Source organism: Bufo gargarizans, chromosome 7, assembly GCF_014858855.1.
Source record: "Bufo gargarizans isolate SCDJY-AF-19 chromosome 7, ASM1485885v1, whole genome shotgun sequence".
In the NCBI taxonomy this organism is placed as follows: Eukaryota; Metazoa; Chordata; class Amphibia; order Anura; family Bufonidae; genus Bufo; species Bufo gargarizans.
Window position 1 is genome coordinate 57755334 of NC_058086.1, and position 27067 is coordinate 57782400.

General features: G+C 42.2%; 1 protein-coding gene across 1 annotated transcript in view; it reads left to right on the forward strand.

The window, feature by feature from the left end:
- Window positions 1-27067, forward strand: part of PAPPA2 (pappalysin 2) — a 209485-nt gene that overhangs the window by 150880 nt on the left and 31538 nt on the right. Inside the window, exons 17-19 of the mRNA XM_044301283.1 lie at window positions 1521-1734; window positions 9055-9217; window positions 26843-26975. Of these exons, the coding sequence (XP_044157218.1) occupies window positions 1521-1734; window positions 9055-9217; window positions 26843-26975 (510 nt within the window). The remainder of the gene's footprint in view (window positions 1-1520; window positions 1735-9054; window positions 9218-26842; window positions 26976-27067) is intronic.

Sequence of the window (27067 nt, forward strand, 5' to 3'; positions counted from 1 at the left end):
TATAACTTCACCGCACAAGGGCAAATAAGACATAGAAATATTTCCTTGTAATAAACCCTGTTAATGGCTGTATCAAACAGCACTTACACCCCAATAACAAGAACGGTTTGCTGGAATTACAGAGCTGTATATTCGCAATTTGGATCCGCAGTCAGTGCAGCAAGGTGTAATAGGATTGTTCCTATTACCCAGGCTGTAACCTCCCCTACTGAACCCTGTTCTGCTTCAATACTGTGGAATGATTCCTCCCTATCCTTTCCCTGAACTTCTATACAGCAAAATAAAAGTTTTAAAGTCTTTCCTTTCACTGTCCCTAGCGCCTGCTGACATCTCTCCCTGCACTAAGTACACTGGAAAATGGCTGAATCCAAGATGGCTGAGGCTATTTATAGGGCTGTGACATCACAGGGCTGGCTGCTAATTGGCTGCATGCATGGCATTGTGGATGATCCCTCGTTCCCAGAGTTTCTTGCTCCATGTCCTAACACATGCAGCAGCCATTTTAGTTTTCACGAAGCGTGAGGAAAGTCGGATACGGTGCGAATCGAAATTTTCCTGAAATTCGGATCGAATTCCACTTCGTGAACTTCGATTCGCTCATCTCTAGTTGTTATGCTTATTTTAATATAACTCACACATAAAAAAGAATTATTCAACTGCCTCTTCTAGAACCATGTAGGATGATTTAGAAAAAGACATCCAAGACACCACTGCTTCTATCTGGGTAATTTTTGGGGTCTTCCTCCTACTTTCCATATTGTTTATAGATCTACTGCTCTTAATAATTCTTAAAGGCTAAATCCGCCTTCACAACTAATTTACTTTTATTATTCCATTACACATACAATAAAAATTAAGCTATTTCGCCATAGTTAAAGGTTTATTATTGTTTCTACAGCTCCTTTGTAAAATTCTGTGTCCCTATGGTAACAGACAACCAACAAACCCTGTGTAGTCTGATCCTGAAATCATGCTTTTAATTAAAATTTAATGCAAAGTTACATTTTTTGTTGTAAATGGGCTATGCAATGAAAACTGTTTTATCATTTGTCCACAGGATAGGTAAGATATTGGATCATGGGGGGTCTGAATACTACCATCCATTCACTTCTGTGGAACTGATGGACCGCTTTCTCCATCAGCCACATAGAAGTGAATGAAATGGTGGACCAACATGCACACTGGGAAATTGGGAAGCCCTCATTGTTGGGAAGGCTGAGGACTCCAGTGGTCAGACAGGCTGCAATCCAATTTACAACATATCCTGTTGATAGAAACCCATGGGAGAAAAAGTTCTCCACGCAAAACTTTTTCTCCTATCTAAAATAAATGATCACTGACGGAACTGAGAAAAACAGATGCAAAATAAGCACAGTGGATGCTCAAAATGAGGGATCAGTAGAACAGAAAGCTAATGGGTGATCTGAATGTGGCCTTAGTCTATTATGGCATCACTGAACAAAAAAAAAAATAGTTTCTGTAACTGAATGAACAACTAATTGCACTTCTCTGGGTTGTAGGCGTGAGCCAATGGGTGACGTGCATGTGGGACGGCCATTGGTCTCTTCCCGAGGGCTACTGCAAGATTGAATGTGATGCTCCACCACCCATAGCCAATGGTAGACTGCTCACACCACGCTGCCATCTGGGTAACCATGATGTGGGGTCAATGTGCAGGTACAGATGTAAGCTGGGCTACCACGTAGCAGAAGTTTCAGAGAGACGGCCTAGGAGGTTTGTGATGAAACCGGTGCATAATTCTTTCATTTTTATGCTACTGTATTAGCAATTGCAATATGCGAATTACTGTCACAAATTATGAAATTGTATTCCTATGCTAAATATCTCTCACCTTCAGCTATCACATCAACACTCTTTGTTACAGCAATAGCTCCCGGTTCTTATCTTCTGTACCACCAACTGTTAGGACTCATGACAGAGAACACATTAACACGTACAGCATGAATATTTCTAAATCAGAACTTCCACTATATACTGATCTAAATAATTCATCATGTCCCCACCTCTCTAGCCTACATATGGTGTGTGATTTTTAGATCTACAGTAATTTATGCAGAATGTGGATTAAAATTGATGTGGATAGGTTATGTGTCCGATTGGTGAGGGTCTGACCGATGGGTCACAGTTGTGACGTATCGTTCAAGACGAAGACTGATGTGTCAAGGGACCAAGTTGCTTCCTGGTCCAGGGACTGGAAGCTGCTGGGAATGAAGCAGTAGTGGGACCAAGGACAGGCGAGAAGTGCTGTTTTTGTTAAGGGGCACAGGTTAGGACTATAGTTTTCTCAAAAGGCTGAACAACCCCTTTAAAGGCTATGGAGTTGGATACTTTTGGGGGGGCAATTTTTTTAAATCATTGCATTCTACTCATTTTGGACTAAAGAAAATTTTTATAATTGGTTTTTATTAAAAAGTTTCAACAGAGTTTCCTCTTTTTACCTTTACTACATCTGCTGACTGTTGCCTTCTGCTTCACAGTGAATCCATCAGAGAGTTGCTCTGACAGCTTATGAACACTCATTACTATAGCAAAATCAGTTTGGTCATAATTAAGAATAAATATTTCAGTGGCAAGGGTTTAGCCATCAGAACAGATCCCTGACAGATTCACTAGGAAGAATAAAGCAGCAACCTGCAGATGCAGTGAAAGCTATAGATGAAAAACTGTTAAAAACATTTAAAAACCAATTGAAAAACTGATTTGTGGACCAGAATGAGTAAAAAGCAATAATAGCTTTCACTTTCACTGCATCTGCAGGCTGTTCTTTTTTGCTTCACAGTAAATATGTCAAGGAGCTGCTCTGATGGCAGGATGGCAGGACCTGTAGCCATTATCTATGAACTCCTTATGGACATGCATATCAGCTTAATTATGAATAGAGATGGCCTTGCGGTTTGCCCGGCGGTCGTTTCACAGCGAACTTTGCGCTTTCACGATTCGCCGAACATGCGAATATATGGCGTTGTCCGCTGCGCCATATTCTTTTGCATTGCGCCAAACTTTGACACATGACACATCCATCAGATGGGACAGGACAGCCAATTGAGATGCTTCAGCACATAAACACACCCCCACCCTACCCGATCTGGCAGCCATTATGCATTCTGTGTTTTGCCAGTGTTGGGAGAGGTTGCTTTGTGGAGCAGGGACAGGCTGTTAGGGACACCAAATGCTAGCTAATAGGGCCACAAAAGTCTTTTTAAGGACTGGTATAGGTGTGCTATCGATAGGTGTGATATACTGAGGGGTGTGATATACTTCTAATATACTTTCTAACATACAAAGTATATTATACATTATAGTGCATTTCTATTGTGCAGCAGTTGTGTTTGGTTCTCTTGCAATACCACAGCTATATAGAGGGACAAGCACTATTGGAACAATTATTTGCAACGGGTGTGATATATCTTTTGCCCCCCAAAAAAGTGATTGAGGGGTGTGATATACCTGCTTCCACAAAATAGTGATTGACGGCTGCGATATACCTGTTGCCCGAAATAAAGAGGGTGGTGTGATATAACTGTTGTGGCAAAAATAATAATTGAGGGGTGTGATATACCTGTTTCCACAAAATACTGATTAAGGGGTTCGATATACTTGCTTCTACCAAATATTTGTACGAGGAGGTCACTGGATAATTTTTTTTACTGAAGGCTAGTACAGGCCCCAAACATTAGGCATTAACCTGACAGAAAAGAACTTGTGATTATGTGGCTGGAGGTACATTAGGCGGCCACTGGCAGTCACAAATATTTGTACTAGGAGGTCACTGGATACATTTTTTTACTGAAGGCTAGTACAGGCCCCAAATTCCAGGCATTAACTTGACAGAAAAGTACTTGTAATTATGTGGCTGGAGGTACATTAGGCAGTCACTGGATAAAATTTTACTGTATTCCAGTACAGGCCTCATAAATTCAGCATTCACCAGACAGAAAAGAACTTGTGATTATTTGGCTGGAGGTACATTAGGCAGTCACTGGATAAAAATTATACTGTAGGCCACTGGAGTACAGGCCCCAAAAATTAGGCATTCAATTGACAGAAAAGGCCTTTTATGCCGCTGTATATACATAACACAAGGACCATTCTTTGTTCTGGGTGGTGGAGGATATGTGTGGGTTGGCATGAAGAAATTCAATTACACGTGGTCGTTACAGGTGTTGTATTCCTCAGAGATCCATGCCTCATTAATTTTTATTCATGAGCTAGGCGAGTGCGCGTATGGGTCATGATCCCCCAGTACCAACACTAAATGGAGGGCATGAGGGTTAGCAGAATGCAGAATTTCCAGGACTTGGTGTGAGAGATGCTGCATTCTGCTGTTGTGGGCCCTGGCAGAGGAATTTCCACCCACAGCGAAACAGGTGCAGGTACCAATCCTACCACGCCTGCAAGAAGAGGGCGGTTTGTAGATGTGTTGGTCACTTCGGATATGAGATCATTTTTGCAGCCAACCCATCAACATCCGCCCTCTGGATCCAGCCTCAGAGAACGCCTAGACCGACAGGCGTCCTACTACATCGGGTTAACGGAATCCCTGGACTACTGGGTGTGCCGCCTTGACCTGTGGCCTAAGCTGGCACAATTTTCCATGGAACTCTTGGCTTGCCCCTCGTCGAGTGTCCTGTCCGAAAGGACGTTCAGCGCAGCAGGGGGGATCGTGACCGATACGCGCACTCGCCTAGCTCATGAATAAAAATGAATGAGGCATGGATCTCTGAGGAATACAACAACTGTGACGACCACATGTAATTGAATTTCCTCATGCCAGCCCTCACATATCCTCTACCACCCAGAACAAAGAATGGTTCTTGTGTTATGTATATACAGCGGCATAAAAGGCCTTTTCTGTCAATTGAATGCCAAATTTTTGGGGCTTCTACTCCAGTGGCCTACAGCAAATTTTTTATCCAGTGACTGCCTAATGTACCTCCAGCCACATAATCACAAGTTCATTTCTGGCAGGTGAATGCCTAATTTTTGGGACCTGTACTCCAGTGGTCAACAGTAAAAATTTTATCCCGTGACCGCCTAATGTACCTCCAGCCACATCATCACAAGTTCTTTTTTGTCAGGTGAATGCTGAATTTTTGGGGCCTGTACTGGTGGCCTACAGTATAATTTTATCCAGTGACCGCCTAATGTACCTCCAGCCACATAATCACAAGTTCTTTTCTGTCAGGTGAATGCCTAAATTTTGGGGCCTGTACTCTCTTGGCCAAACATAAAATCTTTCTAGGTTTCAGCAGGGCACATTTTTGAGAGTTTCCCTTTAAGATGCATAAAAATGTCCCCTGATTAAAATACATATTTTTTGTGGGAATTTTTGTCAATGTTCCCGATCTGGTATGTCACTGTACATGTTGTAGGACTATTTGTGCACTTCTAGTAAGTATTTGGTGGCTGCAAATATGACTCTGAAGGTTTTTCAGGTTCTCCTGGGATTATGACCAAACAGAGTTTGCTATAATATTGAGTGCTTATGAGCTGTTAGGAAAGTATAGATAAGAGATGCATATCAAGCTGTTGGAGCAACTCCCTGACGGATTCACTGTGAAGCAGAAGGCAACAGTCTGCAGAGGCAGTGAAAGAGAAAGCTATAGAGGAAAAACTGTTGAAAAGTTTTAATAAAAAATTGAAAATGTCTTTATTTTAGCCCCAAATCAGTAAGAATGGAATAATAAAAAAAAATGCCCCAAAGGTGATCATAGCCTTTAAGTATCTTATATCTCCTTTTTGTCTGCAAAGCTTCTCATGACATTTTCTATCATAAATACTTATCGTATTAAGAGATCTGCGGTCCTTCCTGTAATAAATATAATAAAAATTTTATTTCTACAGCCACAATACAAAGGTAAAAATCCATAATGAGTAGAGTCCTGGGAGTTACTTTCCACAATTTGGAACTTTAAGTGTTGTATTGTGGCTGGATGAAGGAGTGCAATACTTACTGTTTTATAGTATTTTATGTTGTTATTAGTAGAATACTGACTGCTTTAATGGAGATTTAGCAAAGCATTTTCAATCAGGGATGGTTTAAAATGTAGAACTTTAAAGACTTGAGGACCATTCTCACATTTTAGGCTGTTTTTACACAGTCAATATTTGATGAGTGATTTTCATCAGTGATTGTGAGCCAAAACCGGGAGTGGATCCTACACAAAAATAAGGTAAGGTTCTGAGTTTTTGACCCAAACCTGGTTTTGGCTCGAAATCACTTTTGGAAATAACTGAACAAACACTGACTGTGTCAAAAGCTACTTGCAGTTCATTCCTGGTTTCAGAGTTATATTTTTTAAGTCAAATACAGTAGCAGCAGACCCAGTTAGTAGAAAGAAAGTAAACATTTCTAAATGGTGGCAACATGAATTTTCCATTACTTGGCTAAGAGTTTTTTTTTCAGAGTGGGTTAAAAAATAAAGAAACCATACTTACCCTCACTGATCCCCCACCACTCCCGTTCCCACATCAGATTCTGGTGCACTAAGCTTATTAAATCTCCCCCTATTTTTTACAGCAGTGTTTTAGAGCAAACATAGGGGCAGATTTATTACTATTGGCTTAAAGAAAGATGATGCAAATGTCATTGATGTGAATGCTGTTTGATTTGGCACATCTTGATGCAAGTTAGATAGTTTTCTCTTCACGCTGCCTCTTGAGTGGTTTACTTTAGCTAGAATTTTGCGCAAAGAAATAGTACGACTTGAAAAACCATTCCCCCTTTGATAAACACTTTTGAAAAACATCTAGCAAGGTGCAAAAAGTGTCTAAAACATATAATAAATGTGTTATAAGGTATTTGTGCCAGTTTTTTAGCTGATTACAAAAATTCTGGCCTTAGACATTCTGCTGCATGGTTTTAAAATGACCTAGGTATGGGGGAAGTGTCTATTAGGCAGCCTCCCTCTGACTTTTTTCTGCTTGACTTCATTGACTGTCCGCTCTTTAAGGCCTCTCTCACACGACCGTGATGACATCTATCACAAGATAGTCAGTGGTTCATCCATGAAGATATCCGTGAATGTTCCCTGTTTGGTCAGTGTATCCATCTTTGCCCTCTGTGTGTCATCTTTATTGGACACTGCTAAGCTAAAAATTGGTTTCTAGAGCGTCCCCTACCAATGATCCAGTGAAAACCACAGATCAAACATGGGATGGCATCCTTGTTGTGTCTGTAATTTTGATGGACCCATAGAATATAATGTGAGTGAGGGATCAGTAATCACAGACAAAATAGGGCTTGCTTCCGTGGTGTCCATGAATACCCACTGATGTGTGAATGCACACATTAAGTCAATGGATACATGAGCGGTCCATTGAGACACTGATGCTTAAAAGAGGCCTTAGGCAGCATAAAACTGCTGACAGATTCTGCTGTGGTCAGGTTGTGCCCATTAGATAAAGGCTGGTTCTGTCAACAGTCTAATGTTTATGTCAGCAGTCTTACTGTCTCCTGATGTCTATAGAGGAAACAATGAAAGTCACGTGAGATGTCAAACTGGCCAATACTCCCTCCCCAAGAAAAGGGACAGGTAGCTCCTGACCATGTGTGGACTGGCCATAGATCCTACCAAGAATTTTACCGGTAGACTGATGCACAGAGGGCCACTCAAGCCCTCCTTTTGGCCACCAGCCAGGTACATAAATATCTAAAGCTCTGAGCATTAGTTAATGCAGGCAGTAGGTTCTGCTGTGGCAGTATTTTATGCTGCTCTGGGGTTTTTGGTTCTGCTGAGGCGATATTTTGTGCTGCACTATGGTATTGCTGGACCCACCTACTTCTGTTGTCCTACCTTCTGACAATTTGGACCCTCCTACAACATGGGGCCACTTTTAGGTTATTTTCATGGCCACTTTAAGTTCCCATTAGTGTTGAGCAAGCATGCTCGGCTGAACAGCAGTTCTGCTCGAGCATCGCTATGCTCGGCACATCACAGTGTTCGGCTAGATACTTTGTATGCTCGAGCACAATTGAACACAATGAAAATCAATGGGAGACATGAGCATTAACCAGGCATCCTCTGCTCTAAAGAAGAGAGGGTGTCTGGTTCACAGAAAAAGGTTAGAAATTGATGGACACACCACCGAAATGGTTTGGAAACAGCATGGGAAGGATGTCTGGATGCATCTTGGACTCCCATTACCTATGACATACAAAAGGCAACCACACAAAGGCTATATGCCAAAAGCCGGGTATGTGCAAGCCTATGACAAGACTATGAAACCAATAGATGGTGCTGTTCATGAGTAGTGTTGATCGCGAATATTGTAATTGCGAAATTTGTATTGCAAATTTTCCATGCAAATGGTGTTTCGGATGAAAAACAAGCAGATTCAGCTAATTTGCATATGCCCACAATTATGTAAATAAGTTTACATGACAAAACTGTATAGAACGGTTATTGAATATTATGTTAGGACGATCAGAAAACTTTTTGTCATCCCAATAATAATGTTCTAGGTGCGCAGGTCCACCCAAGCCATCCAACAGATATGAAGCAGAAGCAACTTTGAGGCTTACTGGCTCTCAGTCAGATAAGAGCTGGTTTTGAACGTCTCATAGTGCACAAGGACTGCCATTGTAAGGTGTGCTGACTGTATCTGTCTCATGGCATAGAATGTTGGCTTGCACATACCCAGCTTTGGGCATATAGCCTTTGTGTGGTTGTCTATTGTATGTCATAGGTAATAGGAATCAAATATGCATTCCAGATGTCCTCTCCATGCTGTTTCCAAACCATTTTGGTGGTGTTTCCATCAATTTCTAACCTTTTCTGCAAACCAGACCTCCTCTTCAGAGCAGGGGATGCCTGGTTTAATGCTCGGGTTCTCCCATTGTCTTACATTATACTAGAATATATATTCTACCGAGCACCCGAGTATCGCAATGTGTTCGGCCCTGAGCACTTTGGTGCTCGATCAACACTAGTTCCCAGTCCACCCCTGCTCCTGATTGACCGCTTTGGTGTATTGCACTACAGAATTACTTTGGGGCTACACTTCTGAATGATTTTTATATTGACTTCACAGGAAGTTCCTGAAAATTCACTGTCTGCAGACTGGACTCTGGGCAACTGGTCGATGTATTCCTGTCATGTGTGAACAATTGCCCCTAATCCTACGGGGAATGTATAACTGTACCCGTGGTGTGGAGGTGGACAGCAAGTGTACGTTGTACTGCAGATCTTACACAGTAAGGGTCACCAGATTTTTTTTGCCACTATATTTGTCAATGTATATACTGTCTGACTAAACAGAGTGTTCGTCCTCTGTAGGCCAGACATGGAAAGATACCGTTGTAATGCATCAACATTTTAGCAAAATTAGGGATTTGCACAGGACAACTAATAATTTATTTAGCCTGGTGCTGATTCTAATGAGCTTCTATCATTTCCAAGTTGCATATGCTAATACCTGATGATTATATTCAAAACCTCTGTGCCACTGATTTAAGCAGAACATAGAGACACCCACATGGTATCTCATTGGCATAGATATATTCTCACCACAAAGTGGCTGAAAATTCTTCTTCAAGCATGGATACACATATTATGACTTAAAGGGGTTGTGCAATAAAAAAAAGTTATACGACTAAAAATGTTTTTGAATAAAACAGGCAACATGCTAAATGTTCTCCCCTTTCTATTTGGGCCTCGACTCCCCTTTCTGTGCGATGGTCCTGTAAGATGAAGATTCTGCCACTCTTCATGTGACTTCTCCTGTCTGACAGAGCATCCTGGCATGCAGGGAGTTTAAAGGAGTTATCTGGGAGCAGGGGCATAACTACCATTACATCTTTGCCCTTACTTCTCTATGTATGCCACTGTCTTGGAGTAGAATTTTGACGACCTATCCTCTGGGTAGGTTATAAATATCTGATCGAATGAGGTCTGACACGTGCCATCCCCGCTGATCAGCTGTTTGAAGAGGCCGCGGTGCTCTTTAGAGTGCTGCGGCCTCCTCACAGCTTACCAAGCACAGCACCATGAAGTACTGTGGCTGTGCTTGGTATTTCAGTCAAGGCCGATTCACTGAGCTGCAAATAGGCTATGTGACGGATAAACAAAATGTCATCAGGAAAGGTCATCAGTATTCTACTCCTGGGAAAACTTTACCTCTAAGGGAAACAGAGTGGGGAATTCATGTGATCGGCAAACAAGATGTCTTACCGCAACATTGAAAGCTGGAATCTTCTTATCAAGTGATCGCTTGGCAGAAAGGGAAGTCTCCTTTGAAAAGAGAGAGTATTAAGTGAGTCACTTTTCTTATGAGGACTGTTTTAAAGCTGTATTTTTTTTATTAACTGCACAAAGCATTTAAGACTGATTGTGTTTTTGAGGAAATTTTGTAACACAGTCTGATTTATTTGAAACTAAACTCTCTTATACCAGATAATATACTGCATTAATATTTGGAGTGTATGGCACAGTTTTGTGCTCAATATGTGACAGAACTTATGTTGGCCACTATAGACCAGTATTACGTGGACACATTGCCTGGCTGTATTATTTGAACACTATATGAAAGTGTTATTTGGGTAGCATTGTGACAGTTCAAACTTTCTACCCTATATACCCTATTTACAGATGAGCAAAGTTCTCAAAAATTAGATTTGTCTGCGTCCCCAAATTTCACAAAGAAATTCGATTTTCTTTGTGAGTAGCGGGCGCAATGATCACGGCATATTTTAGGGGTTGATCTGTTAAAAGAAAAACTTAAAAATACTCACCTTATCCATTTGATTGTAAAGTGTCCGCCATGGCCATCTTGATTGAAGATCCAGCACGAAATCTTGCGTTGTGTGTGATGATGTCATCACACTGGCCAGCGTGGTGACATCATATGCCACTGTGCACAAGATTTTGCATGGGATCTTTAATCAAGATGGCTGTGGTGGACTTCAACCGGAAATGGATGAGGTGTGTATGATTTTTTTTTAAAATCACATTTTAGGGAAAATTGATTCGTTACCGTGCAGCACAAGGAAATTCAACTTCACGGCAAATCGAATTTTCCCTGAAATCAAATCAAATTCCTCTTTGTGAACTTCGATTTGCTCAACACTAACCCTAGTGCATCCCCTGCAAAGAGTTGTGGTAAAGTTGTCTATACGTCCTCTTACTGATGATGTAAGCACATTGTGATATTTATAATTTTTTTCACCTTTCACATTCAAAGTAAAAGTTAAATCTGCTGGTTCCATCTTGGAATCTATATGCACCTTATCTGCACTATATCTCTGGCCTAACAGCTTTATTCTGACTGCGTAAAAATAATTTGTTGAGCACTTGAAGAACCTAAGAATGAAGTGATGTAAATTGGTTTGTACATTCAGGACCTTAGACCAAAATGCTTAATGTGTTGTATAGTGAACTATTGTCAAGGCACGGCCACACATTCAAGTTTCTTGATGTGGTTTTGGAACCCGGAATCAGGAGTGTCTCATAAAAACATAGAAAGTATAAAGGACAGATATGACTTATCTTTTTTTAAATTCACTCCTGGTTTTGGCTTCCAAAACGGCATTAAAAAAACTTGACTGTGCGGCCGTAACCTTAGCCTTTGCACTATTTTAATCCAAAGGCAGAAGTGTGCCCAAATGGAAGGAAAAGTTTAACTAAAAAGATATATATTTTTTCTTTTGTATTCACCCCTGTGTTGGCTTTATAAAATTGCATGAATAACACTAAGGGTATGGCTACATGGTTGGTTTTCTGATGCAGTTTTGGAAGTCAAAATCAGGAGTTTTCATAAAACCAGGAGTGGATCATAAAAGTAGAGAAAGTATAAAGGACAGATATTAATTTACTCCTTGTTTTAGCTTCCACTGGCTGTGCCCTAGAAAAAACAAGTGGTCCTGTATTCATTGAGCATCTTTACGATTCTGGTTTGGGCAACCACTAAAAGCCCTAGTATTATCTTCTCAGTTGCTTGGCCAAACATGACCATGTGGTCTCATCAGAGGTACAGTACCTAAAGAGCTAATTAGACATAAGCGAATAGATTCTAAACTAATTGAATTTGACCTGAATTTTGTTAAAATTTTAGATGCATCTAAAAATTTGAGATGCATTTTCAGTGATTTGATTTGGAGAGAGAAAAATAATTAGAAAAAAATGAGTCCTAGGAAACCTCATAGTGTCATACACAAGTTTTCAGACTAATAGGACAATTTTCGATTTGGGCAGAATCAATTCCTACCTTGATCGAATCATGGATTAAACCAAATGAAACCCAAATCGAATTTTGAGTAATTCGCTCATTTCTATAGCTAATTTACCTTTTCTTTTGGTAAGACTCATGGTCCAATACATTATCCCATATAAATTAGCTGTCAAAGTCGACTCTGTAATATCTTTATATCTCTAGTAAAATTTATAGGATTTACAGGGGTCATTCCTAACCTTGAAGTTCAGTGTCAGGTGTGTGCAGTACAGCACAGCTATAATGTTATCCTTTTGCTGAGAAAACAACTTAGCTCTAATACACTGACACTATAACCCCAACCACGCAGCTAACTTAATATTCTCTGCTGTCTCTCGAGCAGTTTACGTTAAATAGGGCTGAGTTCTATGGCCCCTGGGTTTTTGCAATTCTGCAGGTGCGGAAAATAGAATAATACAAAACGTGTTATTTTCCCAAATTGCTCATCCAGCACAAACTATTCCATTTTTTTTCTTATTTGGAGAAGGGTACTTTGATCGAGTCTTCCATGTGCAGCATAATTTAAAAAATACCGGTGGCAAAAATGCAAGAGTGATATTTTGGTGCTCGGGTAATAGAACTAATTTTGATTGTGTGCAGATATAGTCACATTTCATTTTAACAGTGAAACATAATTAACACCTAATTAAGTTGATTATCTGTGACAGTGATGAGAGTGCTGGAATAAATTTGTTTTTCACACCTTTGCTAGAAGTGCTTAGTTCACAATGTGCTGAACGAGATTTTTAATTGAACTTTGTGTCCCTTGTCTGTTTTAAAACGATCAGTCATTTAAATCTTTTAAATTGCATTACAAGAGGTACGGATTCACAAAGGGAAGTCTATCACACGATTCAGCATATGGACCTTTCTTTTCTTTTTTTTTCATCAACTTGCAAACTAGCTTTTACTTTAGATCTTTTTCCTTTTATTTTTTCATGAAAGCAGTGGTTCACCTTACAATGACCTTCAACTACTGGCTAGTATGTTCACCACGACAACTTCTTGCTCAATGCATTTAATTCCATTGCCTCTTCACTTTAATGTTTGTTAAAGAGGATCTGTCATCAGGATAGATGAGAGAATGACAGTAAACAAATCAAATTCAACCCAAACTTTCCAAAGATTCAGGCAATATCCAAATCAGAATTTTTGGTGGTTCGATTAGGGTGAATGTCTTAAAATGGCATCAGCCATTTTTTAGATCAGAAGTGTAAGAAGGTACCTGGAATCATTGTGGATGGAAGGTATGTGTCACCAAGGTTCCTGGCCTCGGTGAAGTAAGAGCCGGTATTTTATGTGTCAACAGCAGCTATTGCTAATTGACACCTTGAGATTTAGCATGGCTGTCATAGCTGATCCAGGATGGCTCTTACTGGGAGTAGTCAAAGTGCTGGGTGGGTGACTACTCCCCATGTTTCAGGCTAGGTTTTGCAAGGCATAAGAACCAGCCAGCACTGCCAAGTGTGTGGATTTACCTCCCTCTGACAGTGGAGCTCAGGAGTCTGGGACTAGAGGTTTGAGCCGGGCTAGAGGACTCAGGGCCCTCTAAAGGTGAACAGGCCACCTATGGACTTGATAAGACTGAACTGCTAACAGAGTGTGAATCAAGGAGAAAAGGTGACTGTTATTGTTTAGGGACTTTCCTTGTGTGTGAGCAAACAGCAAGCCACCTGCGTTTTGTGATACACCTTATCTGCATTTTGTTATACACCAATGTGTGAAAAAACACTGCTGTTTGATTCAAGATCTGTGTACTTTGCCTCTATACTGCATCCGCTACTCCTAACTACTAGAGCGAATCCCCACAATTGGCGGAGGATGCGGGCAAACGCAGTGAGGCTGGCGTAAAGAATGATATGTTTTTGGGTTTGCATTTTTGGGCACAGTTGTATGTCGTATATCAAACCAGCTGTATTTAAACCTGTGCCCCACAACAAAATGGAGGCTGTTGTGAAGGCCCTCATGGAGGCTAATTTTCAGCAGCGAGAGACTAACCTGTACCAACCGGAGGCTAATAAGCAGCAGCAAGAGACGAACCAGTTGCTGCTACAACACGTGATGGCTTTGCAGACAGCAGGAGCAACCCCAAGCGTCCACGATGCCTGGAAAGCAGCCCGTGAGCGATCCCTAAGATGACGCCCGCAGACGACATCGAAACCTACCTGGCGATGTACAAGAAAGTGGCCACCAGGGAAAAGCTGCCCCAAGACCAGTGGGCTGAGGTTGTCGCTACTTTCCTGGCATCAGAGTCCCAGCGGGTTTATTTCGATTTGCTGGACGATCAAGTGGCCGACTGCCCAAAGGTAAAAGGTGGGATTTTGGAAAGGCTGGGGGTGAATGTGTTGGGCCGGGCCTAGCGGGTACATCAGTGGGGGTTTAACCCGGCTGAGCCTGTGAGACCCCAGTATTATGACTTACTCCACCTGTTGAAAAAATGCAGCCTGATGTGTTGAGTCCCATGGCTATGCTGGATAGACTATTGGCTGACATATTCTGGAGGGCGCTGACACACACTCTCCAGCACCAGATTGGCCAGGTATCTCCTGGAATTGCCTGGAAATGGTGGACCTGGTGGAACACTATGAGGCCATCAAGAATCTCAAGGTGGTTCTTTTGGGAGGAGGGCAGGCAAACTCCAGAATTTGCCACCCCAGGCCCTCCGATATGAGCCAATGAAACCCACCCGAGAGGTTCCCTCTATGGGCCGGACCCAGTTAATCTGCTGACGGTGTCAGGAACCTAGCCACACCAGGGCTGAGTGTCCTCATTGAGTTAAGCCCATGGACACTAATTGTGGTTACTGACAATCGCTATATGCTAGAAAACAGTGTGCCACAGCTACCCTGGAGGCTCTAGACCACTTGCCAGGTGGAAGTGGGAGACATTCAAGCGGAGGCGCTGCTGTTAATGGCTACCCTGGTGCGGTCCGCTGGGTATACTGGCCTGAAAGTTGGGGAGATGTAAATTCATGGAGACTTGAAAGACTATCCCACCGCTCTGGTGTCTCTAACCATGGTGGCCAGCAGGTGGACCCACGAAATGGCAGTCGCCACAAATATCCACTATGAACTCATAATAGGGAGAGAATTTCCAGGTTTCCCTGCCCTATGGCTGGTTGTGAGAGTTAAGGATACCCCTGAGACAGGAATAAGCCCAGGAGATTGGCCTTGTTCAGGGGGATGGCCATAACCCCGGGAACCTGAGGCCGAAGGGCCAGCAGTAGGGGTGACCGCCACTTCGGTGGAAGAGGGGGAGACAACCATGCATAGGGTAATGGTGGGAGATGTCGAGGAGTTGCCACCAGAATTTCGGTACAGCCCAACGCCGAGACCTAACCCTATCCTGGGCCTGGGGGAATGTGGTAATACTTGATGGCGTAGCCGAGTCGATGTTTCCCAGTTTTGTGGTCCACCAGAAAATGCAATATCTGGTAAACCAGCTGCGGAGTGAACGTATTGAATAGTTGGTGGTGCCCAGGGCCTATCAAAAACTCCTGTTAGAGTTAGCCCACCAACATGTTCTCGGGGGTCATCTGGGACTGCAGAAGACACAGGACTGGATACTACAATGGTTTTACTGGCCCAGTGTCTTTAGAGAGATGGATAACTTTTGTAAGTCTTGCCCGACCTGCCAAACCACTAGCCACCAGCACCTGTTCCGCAGTCGCTTAGTGCCACTCCCGATTATCGAGGTACCATTTTAGAGAATCGCTATGGATCTCGTAGGCCCAGTACCGAAGTCCGGTACTGGGCCCACGGGGCACCAACACATCTTGTTCATCCTGGACTACGCCACTCGGTACCCAGAGGCAGTGCCACTGCGACATACATCGGCCAAACTCATAGCAAAAGAGTTAATGGAGATGTTTTCCCGAGTGGGGATACCCAAAGAGGTTCTGTCTGACCAGGTGACTCCTTTTATGTCCAAGGTCATGTGGGAGCTCTGTAAGTTGCTTAATATCAAACAGATATGGACATCCGTCTATCACCTGCAAACTGACGGCCTAGTAGAAAGGTTTAATAAAACGTTAAAAACTATGTTAAAACGAGTAGTAGCTAAGGATGGAAAGGACTGGGACCTCCTTCTGCCCTATCTTATATTCGCAGTGCGAGATGTGCCCCCTGGCCTCTACTCGGTTCTTGCTGTCACGGTCCCTCAGGTGACTGATGTCAGGAAATCAAGGAACTTGGCTGAGAGTGGAGAAATCTAACAGCCTCCTTGATTTTTCTTGATTCAGGGTTGATACGGTTATTGACTACTTCCCTTTTCTCAGCTGTTGCTCAGTGGTCATCACTTCTACCCTTTATAGTCTGACTCTACCCTTCTGACTATGCGGTAGATAGCTTCATTTGGGTTTGGCTGAACTGGTGTGAGCTTGTCTCTGGTGTTCCTGCTCGTCCGTCTCTACAGAAGTTAAGCGTTGTGTTTGTTTGTGTTTGTTATATTCCCTGTTGTTTGTATGTGGGCCTGAGACAGAGATTTCCATTCATCCATCTGGGGAGAAATGGGTTGTCTCTGGTTCTAACCTTTTCCGGGGCGTATTAGGGATATAAAGGCCTAGGTATCCTGCACCTGCATATGAATATTCCTACCTTCAGGGTCTATTCATATTGATAGATAGTTAGGGCCCAGATTAGGGTTGTCTAGGAGGTGACCTGTTTCTTCCCTAGTTTCCAGGCCCAGTTACTGTTCCCCTTTCCTCCTGTGTTCAGTGTGGAGTTCCCCACCCCCACACTGATCCTGACACTTGCCCTTCGAAGTACTATATGGCAGACATTCACGTGGTCTGTTGGGCATAGCCAAAGAGGCGTGGGAGCAACAACCCACACCATATAAAAGTGTTGTTGAATACGTCACCTAGATGCAGGAACGTATGGAAACCATGTTGCCGCTGGTAAAGGAACATACGGAGGCAGCTCAGTGAGCTCAAAGTCGGGTGTATAATTGGACATTGTCACTGAGCCTCAGACCAAAATCCAGTTCAAACCATACTGGGTACCTGAGGCTCGGCGACAGGCCATCTCTGAGGAAGTACAACTAATGCTACAACTAGACGTTATTGAGCAGTCTAGAAGTGAGTGGGCCAGCCCTATAGTACTGATACCAAAACCAGACTGAACGTTGCAGTTTTGTAACGATTTTCGAAAATTAAACGAGGTATCTAAGTTAGATGCGTAACCCAAGCCCTGGATAGACCAGCTGATTGAGAGGTTAGGATAAGCCCGGTATTTTTCTGTTTTGGACCTCACCAAAGGATACTGGCAGGTACCCTTAACGGAGGCTACCAAAGAGAAAACGGCCTTCATCACACCGGAGGGGCTGTACCAGTATAAGATTTTACCCTTTGGTCTGCATAGCTACCCTGCCACTTTCCAAAGGCTAATGGAAATTGTGCTGCGACCACATCGTAGGTACGCTTCGGCTTACCTGGATGATATTGTCATCCACAGTACCGACTGGTAAAGTCACCTGCCCAAAATGCAGGCTGTCATAGACTCCCTTTGAAAAGCTGGACTTACTGCTAACAGGGTGTGAATTAACACCAAGGAGAAAAGGTGACTTTATTGTTTATGGACTTTCTTTGTGTGTGGGCAAACACCAAGCCACCTGCGTTTTGTGATACACCTTATCTGCATTTTGTTATACACCAATGTGTAAGTAAATACTGCTGTTTGATTAAAGAACTGTGTACTTTGCCTCTATACTGCATCCGCCAGTCCTAACTACCAGAGCAAATCCCCACAGAAGATAGGAAAGATGACTAAGGAGGATCCTATACTGTTTATATAGATAATATTATTCATCTGTAATATTACAACTAACCAATGGCTATGCAAGAAGTAAGGGACCTATTAGCAAAGCTATTTACTCAAAGTGGTCAACATTTAAAACTTAGTTGTTAAACCTATCAGTAGGCAATCAATATTACATTGCCTATGAGCAGTTTAGGGAAGCTGTGGCACTCACCTCGCAGCTTACCAAGCATAGCACCATCCATTGGATACCAGCTGTGCTTGGTATTGTAGCTCATCCCCAAACACCTGAATGGGACTGAGCTGGACCTAGGCCACGTGATCGATGAACGTGACATCACTTACCTAGGAATAGTTTATGGGAGCACCCCAATCTGAAAACCTAGAGAATAGGTCATTAATGTAAAAATTTCAGACAACCACTTTAACTTTTAATCTTATACTTAAAAAGTATTAGTGGTATACTAGTAGCAAGAGGAACACCCATGAAACAACATTTGGTAAATAATGAATGATAGACAAGGGGCAATGTTCAGGTGGTCACATAATCAATGAAAAAAAATATTTGAACCAAATCCCTTACCACCTTAGGCTTCTTCTGCCATGTAGTTGTTTGCAGGGGTGGATTGGGAAATTAAAGTGGCCCTGGTAAAAACTAAAAGTGGCCCCATATTGTAGGCTTGTCTAAATTGACGGAAGGCAGGGCCAACTTAATTAGGCCGGACCAGCAATACCATATTACAGCACAAAATACCACCTCTGCAGAGCCAAATATCACAGCGCAGCTTGATATACTGCTCTGGCAGAACCAAATACCACAATGCATCACAAAATAATGCCCAAGCAGCAAAAAAAATACCTCCCCAGAAGCTGCCCCTCTGTGGTGGACAGTGCTAGTTGCCATGTTCAGTTCTCCTACTGCAGTTACCTCAGGATGGCAACACGGTTGAATTCAAAAGCCAAGAGTGTCCCTGCGACCGCCAGCCAGGTGCAAAGTGCTTGACCCTGCTAGCATTAATTATTATTGCTTACCTGGTTGGGGGCCATGAGAAGGGCTCAGGTGGCCAACTGGGCATCTATGTAGGGTCTACAATCAGTCCAACTCTGCTTTTCAGTAATTTTCTTAATCCAGAATTCCAGATGTTCTGACAATGCTGTGGGGAAAGGCAGGTCCCTGTAAAGACCCTAGTTCTCTCTTTAAAAAAAACTGAGCACTCCCCACAGTAACTGCCTCTAGAATGCCCTATAACTTTAGTGCTCTGGGTTCGTAATCCATACAAAGGCCGTATGCCCTGGCACATGTTTACCTTGGCTATGGGTGAAATCTCCCTATGTAACGTCTCTGTGTCTTTCAGTCACCATTCATGGCCACCTCCTCAGGGGTCAAAAACACCTTGCTAACATAAGTAATAGAAATGGCAAGAGAACAATGGTGAGATACTGTAACAATGTCAAGTATTGTGCCTTGAACACATTTTCGAGAACACTATATACTCTGGACCATTTTTTACCATTTTCATAGAGTTCCAACCATTTTGTATGCTGGCATTATTTCTATGTTTCTGCTTTCTCTAAGTCTCTTATTGGAGTTTTTTTTTTAACTTTATTTTTTTCCACCTTCTGTTCCCAAAGTAATTACGTTTATTACACTATTGTAGCTCGACAGATTGACAATGCTGAGTGCTCTCTACATTAGATGAGATTCTGCGTATTATACTAAGATAATTAGATTCATGTTTCCTACATTCACTGGCAACCTTGATCTTTCATTTTCTAAGCTATTATAAATTGTCGTAGTCTAATATCTTAATCAAAGAATCAATTAATCAATGTGTTTTTAGTAACAGGACCACTGGCTAGCTTCCTTTAATCTACCTATTCGGCCCTGTCATATGCTGAGTGCCATCCTGTTATCCATAATGTATGTCATTGTCCTGTATTTGCAAGCACTTCTAGTATTTTTGCAGATCCTGTGGTTTTATTTTCCATGTCTATTATCAACACAAGCAGTGCAATGTACAGTACCAAGAGGGTGAATTACTCATGTAATCTGCTCTTTGGGTGTTACATTGCAGTGTAGAGGAAAGACGTCTCAATGTCCACTTGAGGGCACTTCAACATACAATATGGTGTAGAGTGCGCTGCTCAGTTGCAATTTAATTTTTTTATAATTAGAGCACAAAAATCAGCGAAACTCACGGTTGGTCTTTGCACAAATAGACAGTGTTAATACAAGAAATTATAATGGGACCAATTAAACACAGGACACAACCAAACTGATTTCACCTCTCAGTCTGTGTATCCCTCCGGCAGGGCATTGATTCCTGGCTACGTGTTTGGAATCCAGTAGGGATGCATTTAAACGATGTTCTATTTTATGTATTTACATCTTCATTGTGCGGTAGAAGAGAAGAGCGCTGTGCAGGGGAGGTGGTTAGATCATTCCAGGTATGTGAGTAAAATCCATAGAATATTGATGAGTGACAGATCACTGCGGAGTCATGTGGACTTTACACATCTATTTGTGCAGGAAGTGAAATTGCTTCCTGTTGCGAAAGTGTTTTTAATAAAACTTTCAAGCTGCCAGGAACCGCGTTCCCCTCGTATGGCTTATCATGCCATATTGATATTTGGCAGCTACACTGCCGAGTCTACTGAATGCCGCTGCTCGGCTCAATCGTCTCACTAAATGCTCTTCTCTGCCAGTTCTTGTAAGGCACATAGGAGATTAGCACCCTCAATGCACACCCTTAAAGGGGTTGTCCCACTTCAGCAAGTGGCATTTATCATGTAGCCAAAGTTAAATGTATTGTTACTGTCCATATTTCTTCCTTTGCTTCTGGCTTGATTCATTTTTCCATCACATTATACAATATCCAGGGGTTAGGACCACCCAGCAATCCAGGGGGGAAATGCGACTTTGTGTCATGCATAGCATGACACAGGGATTTTATCTAAAAGCGGTTATTCAGGATTTTGATATTGATGGTTTATCCTCGGGATACAGTGGTGCTTGAAAGTTTGCAAACCCTTCAGAATTATATATATATATACTGTATATATATATATATATATATATATATATACTGTATATATATATATATATATATATATGTAACATTTTCACACAAGTCCAAAAAGTTGATAAAGATAACCAAATCAAACAAATGAGCAATATATATTCGACTTCATTTACTAATTGAGGAAAATGTGAATGGCAAAATTGTGACCCTTTGCTTTCAGTATCTAATGTGACCTTCTTGTGCAGCAGTAACTGCAACTAAATGTTTCCAATAATTCTGGATTAGTCCTACCCTACACAATGGCTTAGAGGAATTTTAGCCCATTCCTTGGTGCAAAACAGCTTCAACTCTCTTATGTTGGTGGGATTTCTTCCACAAATTGCTTGCTTAAGGTCCTTCCACAACATTTCTATTGGATTAAGGTCGAGACTAGAGATGAGCAAAGTTCTTAAAAATTAGATTTGGCTACATAACCGAATTTTGCAAACAAATTGGCTTTGTGTGGCCTCTTCCCTTCCCCCCAGCTGACTGCTTTTCAGAGCAGCAACTATTTCCTTGCAATCCTGCCAAGCACACCGTTGTTGTTTAGTATTCTTCTGATGGTCATGAACATTAACATTAACTAATGTGCTAAAGGCCTTTAGGAACTTTATTGGTCAACCACTCCTGGTGAGGATAATAAAGGTCTTGAATTTCCTCCATTTGTACATATGTCTGACTGATTCTTTACAGATGGTTTTGTAACCTTTTCTAGTCTGATGAGCATCAACAACTCTTCTTCTGAGTTCCTCAGAAATCTCCTTTGTATGTGCAATTATACACTCCCACAAACATGTGTTGTGAAGATCAGAATTTGATAGATCCTAGTTATTTTAATATTACAGGTCACCCAACACACCTGATTGTTGCCCCATTGATTTAAAATACCTGACCCTAATTTCACCTTCAAAATATCCTCACATACTGTACTTTTACCACTCTTAGACATGGGACATTGGATAATTTTCCTCAATAAATAATCAAGTCTAATATTTTAAACTTATTTGTTTGATTTGGTTATCTTTATCTACTTTTGGGAGTTGTGTGAAAATCTGATGTAGTTTTAGGTCAAATGTATGCAGAAATATAGAAAATTCTGAAGGGTTTGCAAACTTTCAAACACCACTGTATCCTGTGGATAAGCCATCGATATCAAATTCCTGGATAACCCCTTTTGGATCGAATCCCTCTGTCATGCTCTGCCCCCACAGCCAGTAGTTATGACTAGTGATGAGCGGATCGAAGTCCACAAAGTGGACTTTGATCTGAATTTCAGAATAAATTTGATTCGCCGCAAAGCCGAATTCCCTCGTGTTTAGCATGTAGCAAATCGATTTAACCAGAAATATTGTAAAAAACTAACAAAAATAATACTTACCTAATCCATTTGTTTGCGATGGACAGCCTGGCACCATCTTGCTTGAAGATCTTAGCCGAAATCACATATGCGGTGATGTATGATGTCACCACGCCAGCTGGCGTAATGACCTCATCTTGGGCTGCACGCCAGACCTTCAAGCAAGGTAAGGCCTCATGCACACGTATTTTGCGGAACTAAACAGCTGGCCCCTAATAGAACAGTCCTATCCTTGTCCGTAATGTGGACAATAATAGGACATGTTCTATTTTTTTGCGGAACGGAAATACGGACATATGGAAACGGAATGCACACGGAGTAATGTTTTTTTTGCGGACCCATTTAAATGAATGGTTCCGGATACGGTCCGCCAAAAAAATGGAACGGACACGGAAATAAAATACGTTCGTGTGCATGAGGCCTTAAGGAAGCCAAATCAAATGTAATTTGGGTATTTTATTTTATTTTTTTCTGGAAAAACAATGATACACTTTCTAAATGAGGATGACCTGCTAATTGGAAGCTAATTTTCCTGAAGGTTGCATTTTGATCTTCTCGTGACAGGAAAGCAGTAGGTGGTTTGCGAAAGTGTAACAGCTTCAGATCACACTTCATTCAATGAGTCATTAAAAAAGCTTCGAGGTGGCAGTTTTAATCTCATGATGTAAATTATAAATAAGCATTATTGATATAAAATGATTGTAATGGAAATATAAACAGACATATTGGCCGAGCAATGAAGGTCAGCAGGAGGCTGGTGTATGCAGCGGGGCACGGTGATCTGCATCTCTCCGCTGTCTGACTGTCACATCTAGTGATGGCGTGTCTCTGACATGGACCACTTAATAACAGCAGGAGGGAGGTGTTCAAAAGGATATGATTTTAATATAACAGTTTTAGCACTCAAGTGTCACCACTGCTTGACATATCTGAACTGTGGGATAATTTAGTGCTGTTTTATCATCCTGTCAGCTGTAGGAAGTGGAGAGTCCTAGGAAACGATATTGATGTTTATACAGTTCAGCTTCTAGCGTTTGGCTTCGTAAATGATATTACGGGATAGAGGACATGGCAGCGGCGTAGTAGACTGCAATTTGGAGTCACATTTATACTTAGAATGCATAAGATGTATTAGTCAAGTGTAGGATTAAATATTCATATGGTGTGAAGATGGAAGTCACAATAAAGTAATACCGCCACACAGTGCATCACCGTACAATACTTAAATAATACTAGAATGCAAACCAAAGCTAATGCCGTTATAGAGTGCTAAAATAAAACAGATAAATAGGGCGATTAGTGCATGGAGTGCTCATAGAAATAATCGGGCACATTTATTAAGAATAGCATTTTAGACACCGGTCTTAATAAAGGCCCGTATATGGCGGTGGTCCGCCAAAGTTATGAAGAGGCGCCGGCCTCTCCATAACTTCGGCGCATCCAATGCCAGTTCTAAATGTAAGACAACTTTATTTTTCCATTTTGCAGTTGGTTGCGGACCAAAACAACGGTCGTGTGCATAAGTCCTAAGATGACTGTGTTTCAGAATGATAGCAATGAGGTAACTCAAGGGTTCCCTCTGGTCAGGGTCCTCATCTGTTGGCCCCAGTCAATTGCAGATAGCATCTCTTAAGCAACTTTCACATCAGTGTTTTCCTTTCTGATATTGAGATCCATCATAGGAACTTAAAATCGGAGGAAAACTTTTTAGTTTTGTCCCCATTCATTGTCAATGCGGACAAAGCTGAACTGAACGGAGTGCTCCAGAATGCATTCTGTTCCGTCTCATTGCGTTCCCATGACGTACAAAAAAGTGCTGCAAGCAGCGTTTTTGAGTGCGTCATGGGGTGCAGAGCAAGATGCATCCGGCATGACTCACAATGTAAGTCAATAATGCTGGATCTTGTTTCTCGGACACAAAAGAAAACGGATACGGCGCCCATTGAAATTATTACTGGCTTTCCTTACAGCCGATCATCGGGGGTCTATGAAAGGGGGACATTTTGTAATCTGCTTATTATCAAGGGACTCTTCCAACAAGTGGGAATTGCACTTGGGTTGGCCCATCTCAGACCATGATGGCATATTATTAGGATATTCTACTCCTCACAAGAAAGTGTAGAGGGTTGGCACTGCCCCAGACACTATTAGAGTCCAGATTAGCAAGGGCGCACACGATGGGGGGTCCTCAGCGGAGGAAAATAATATAGAGAAAGTCCAAACCATAAATATATAATCCATGGCACTCACCCCGTTCAATAGAAATTCCCTTGGAATTTCTAATGAATGGGGTGAGTGCCGTGGATTTTATCTTTATGGTTTGGATATTATTGGGATATGCCATCAATGTCAGATAGATGTGAGTCCCATTTCTAGGACTCATTCCTGTCTCCAGAACAGGGCCCTTAAAGTGAAAAGAGAGCAGCCACAAATGCACAGCCACCCTGTTCACTGCTATGGGAGTTCCGAAAATAGCCAAGGGCCAGCTCGCCTATTTCTGGCGGTCCCATAGCAGTGAATGGAGCGGGGGCTGCACTTGCATGGTCTGCTCTCTGTTCAAACCTTTGGGATTTCCAAAAAACAGCTGAGCGTGCTCGATAGCAATGAATGGGGAGCACGCTGTGTGCTTTCTTTCACTTCAGGGGCCCTGTTCTGGAGATAAGAGCAGGTCCCAGAGGTGGGACCCACACGTTTCTGACATTGATGACATATCCTAGCCCTCCAGTCTGCTGCAGTCATCCACAGATTTATTACCGCTGAGGAAGGTCCTACAGGGACCGAAACATCCAGAGTATATCTGAATCCTACAAAGCAATTTACATGGATCATATATTTGGATGTTTTATATTCACAATAAATTGACAATTTAATTGAAAGTTTCTTCCAGAATGGTGCGGATTCATCTTGAAATATTATATATAACTATTTAGTCCTTTGCAAGCACCTAACAATTCATAAGAGTGCAGACCTCAACCTTTAAAGGGGTTGTCTCACTTCAGCAAGTGTCATTTCTCATGTAGAAAAAGCTAATACAAGGCACTTGCTGTATTTTTCGCCTTATAAGATGCACGGACCATAAGACGCACCTAGATTCTAGAGGAGGACAATAAAAAAAAAATGTCATTAGACCTCAGGTCAGACCAGCAATCAGACCCCTAATATTAATCAGACCTCAGCTGACAGCCCCAATCAGACCCCCAGTGTTAATAAGACCCCAATAAGACCTCAGATCAGATCCCCAATGTAAATTACCCCCAATCAGACCTCAGATAAGAGCCCCATGCCTCTCATGAGCCTCAATTCCTCTCATCAGCCCCCATTATCAGCCCTTATGCCTCTCATCAGCCCCCATTATCAGCCATTATGCCTATCATGACCCCCATTGCCTCAGATCAGCACTTACCTCTCCTGCTCCTGGCCGCCGCCACTCCTCACCGCCAGTGATCTTCTTCCTCCTGCTGTCGGCTGTGCTGTGAACTGGCGCGCACAGCGTAAGGTCACAGAGCACCCTCACGCTCACGCTGTGAGCAGCCACTGCACAGCCGACAGCCAAGGACCAGCAAGCGGTGAGTACAGAGCCTTCACTGCTTCCTGGTCCTCCGTTACTAATGAGTGCCTCATAATGGATGTTGAAGAAGTATTCGCCCCGTAAGATGCAGGGGCATTTTTCCTCCTGCATCTTATGAGGCGAAAAATACGGTACTAATGTATTGTGATTGTCAATATTGCCTCCTTTGCTGGCTGGATTTATTTTTCCACCACATTATACACTGCTCTTTTCTATCGTTACGACAACCCTTCACTCCATCAGCAGTGGCCGTGCTTGCATACTATAGGACAAAGTCCCGGCCTATCTGGTGGCTCAGATCATGGGAGCTCACATAGGCTGGTGCTTTTTTCTATAGTGTGCAATCGCGGCCACCGCTGATGGATTGCAGGGTGGTCGTAACCATGGAAACGAGCAGTGTATAATGTGATGAAAAAATGAATCCACCCAGCAAAGGAGGCAATATGGAAAATAACAATACATTAGTAAGTGTCTTGTACTCACTTTGTCTACATGTTAAATGCTATTAGTTGAAGTGACACAACTCCTTTAATGTTATATCCTCGTTATATGCCATCAGGGTCCAAGAGCGAAAAAAAAACTTTAAGGAAACGGGAACAACTCATGTACAGCCCTTAAAAACTTCCTGTGTGGCTGCAGCTACTCTTGCAGGGGCTTAGATGGTAGATGCTTCCTTCTAGCAGTCCATAGAGAAAATGTTTAAGAAGGTGCCTCTAATGAAAATGCAACCCCCTCTTTTATCCAAGATATCATGGCACACGCTCCATCCCTGGCTCACTGTTCTTTCTCATATATACCTAACCTTCCTCCCTTTACCAACGTGAAGGGACTCAACTTTCACAACTTTTTAACCTGTTTTTATATTCCATAGGTATCTACAACTTGCAGTAAAGATGGCACCTGGACAGAGAAACTGAGCCTCTGCAAAGATCTAACAGGAACATGTCCTCCACCCCCAGAAGTTAACGGTATCCACTACGTGTGTGATCATGGACATACAATCGGTGAGGAGCTTTTTAGGTGATCGGACCGTACAGGGTAGACATTTACAGCTTCTCTTCATAACAAGTCTTGTGTTGTGATATTATTTTTAAAA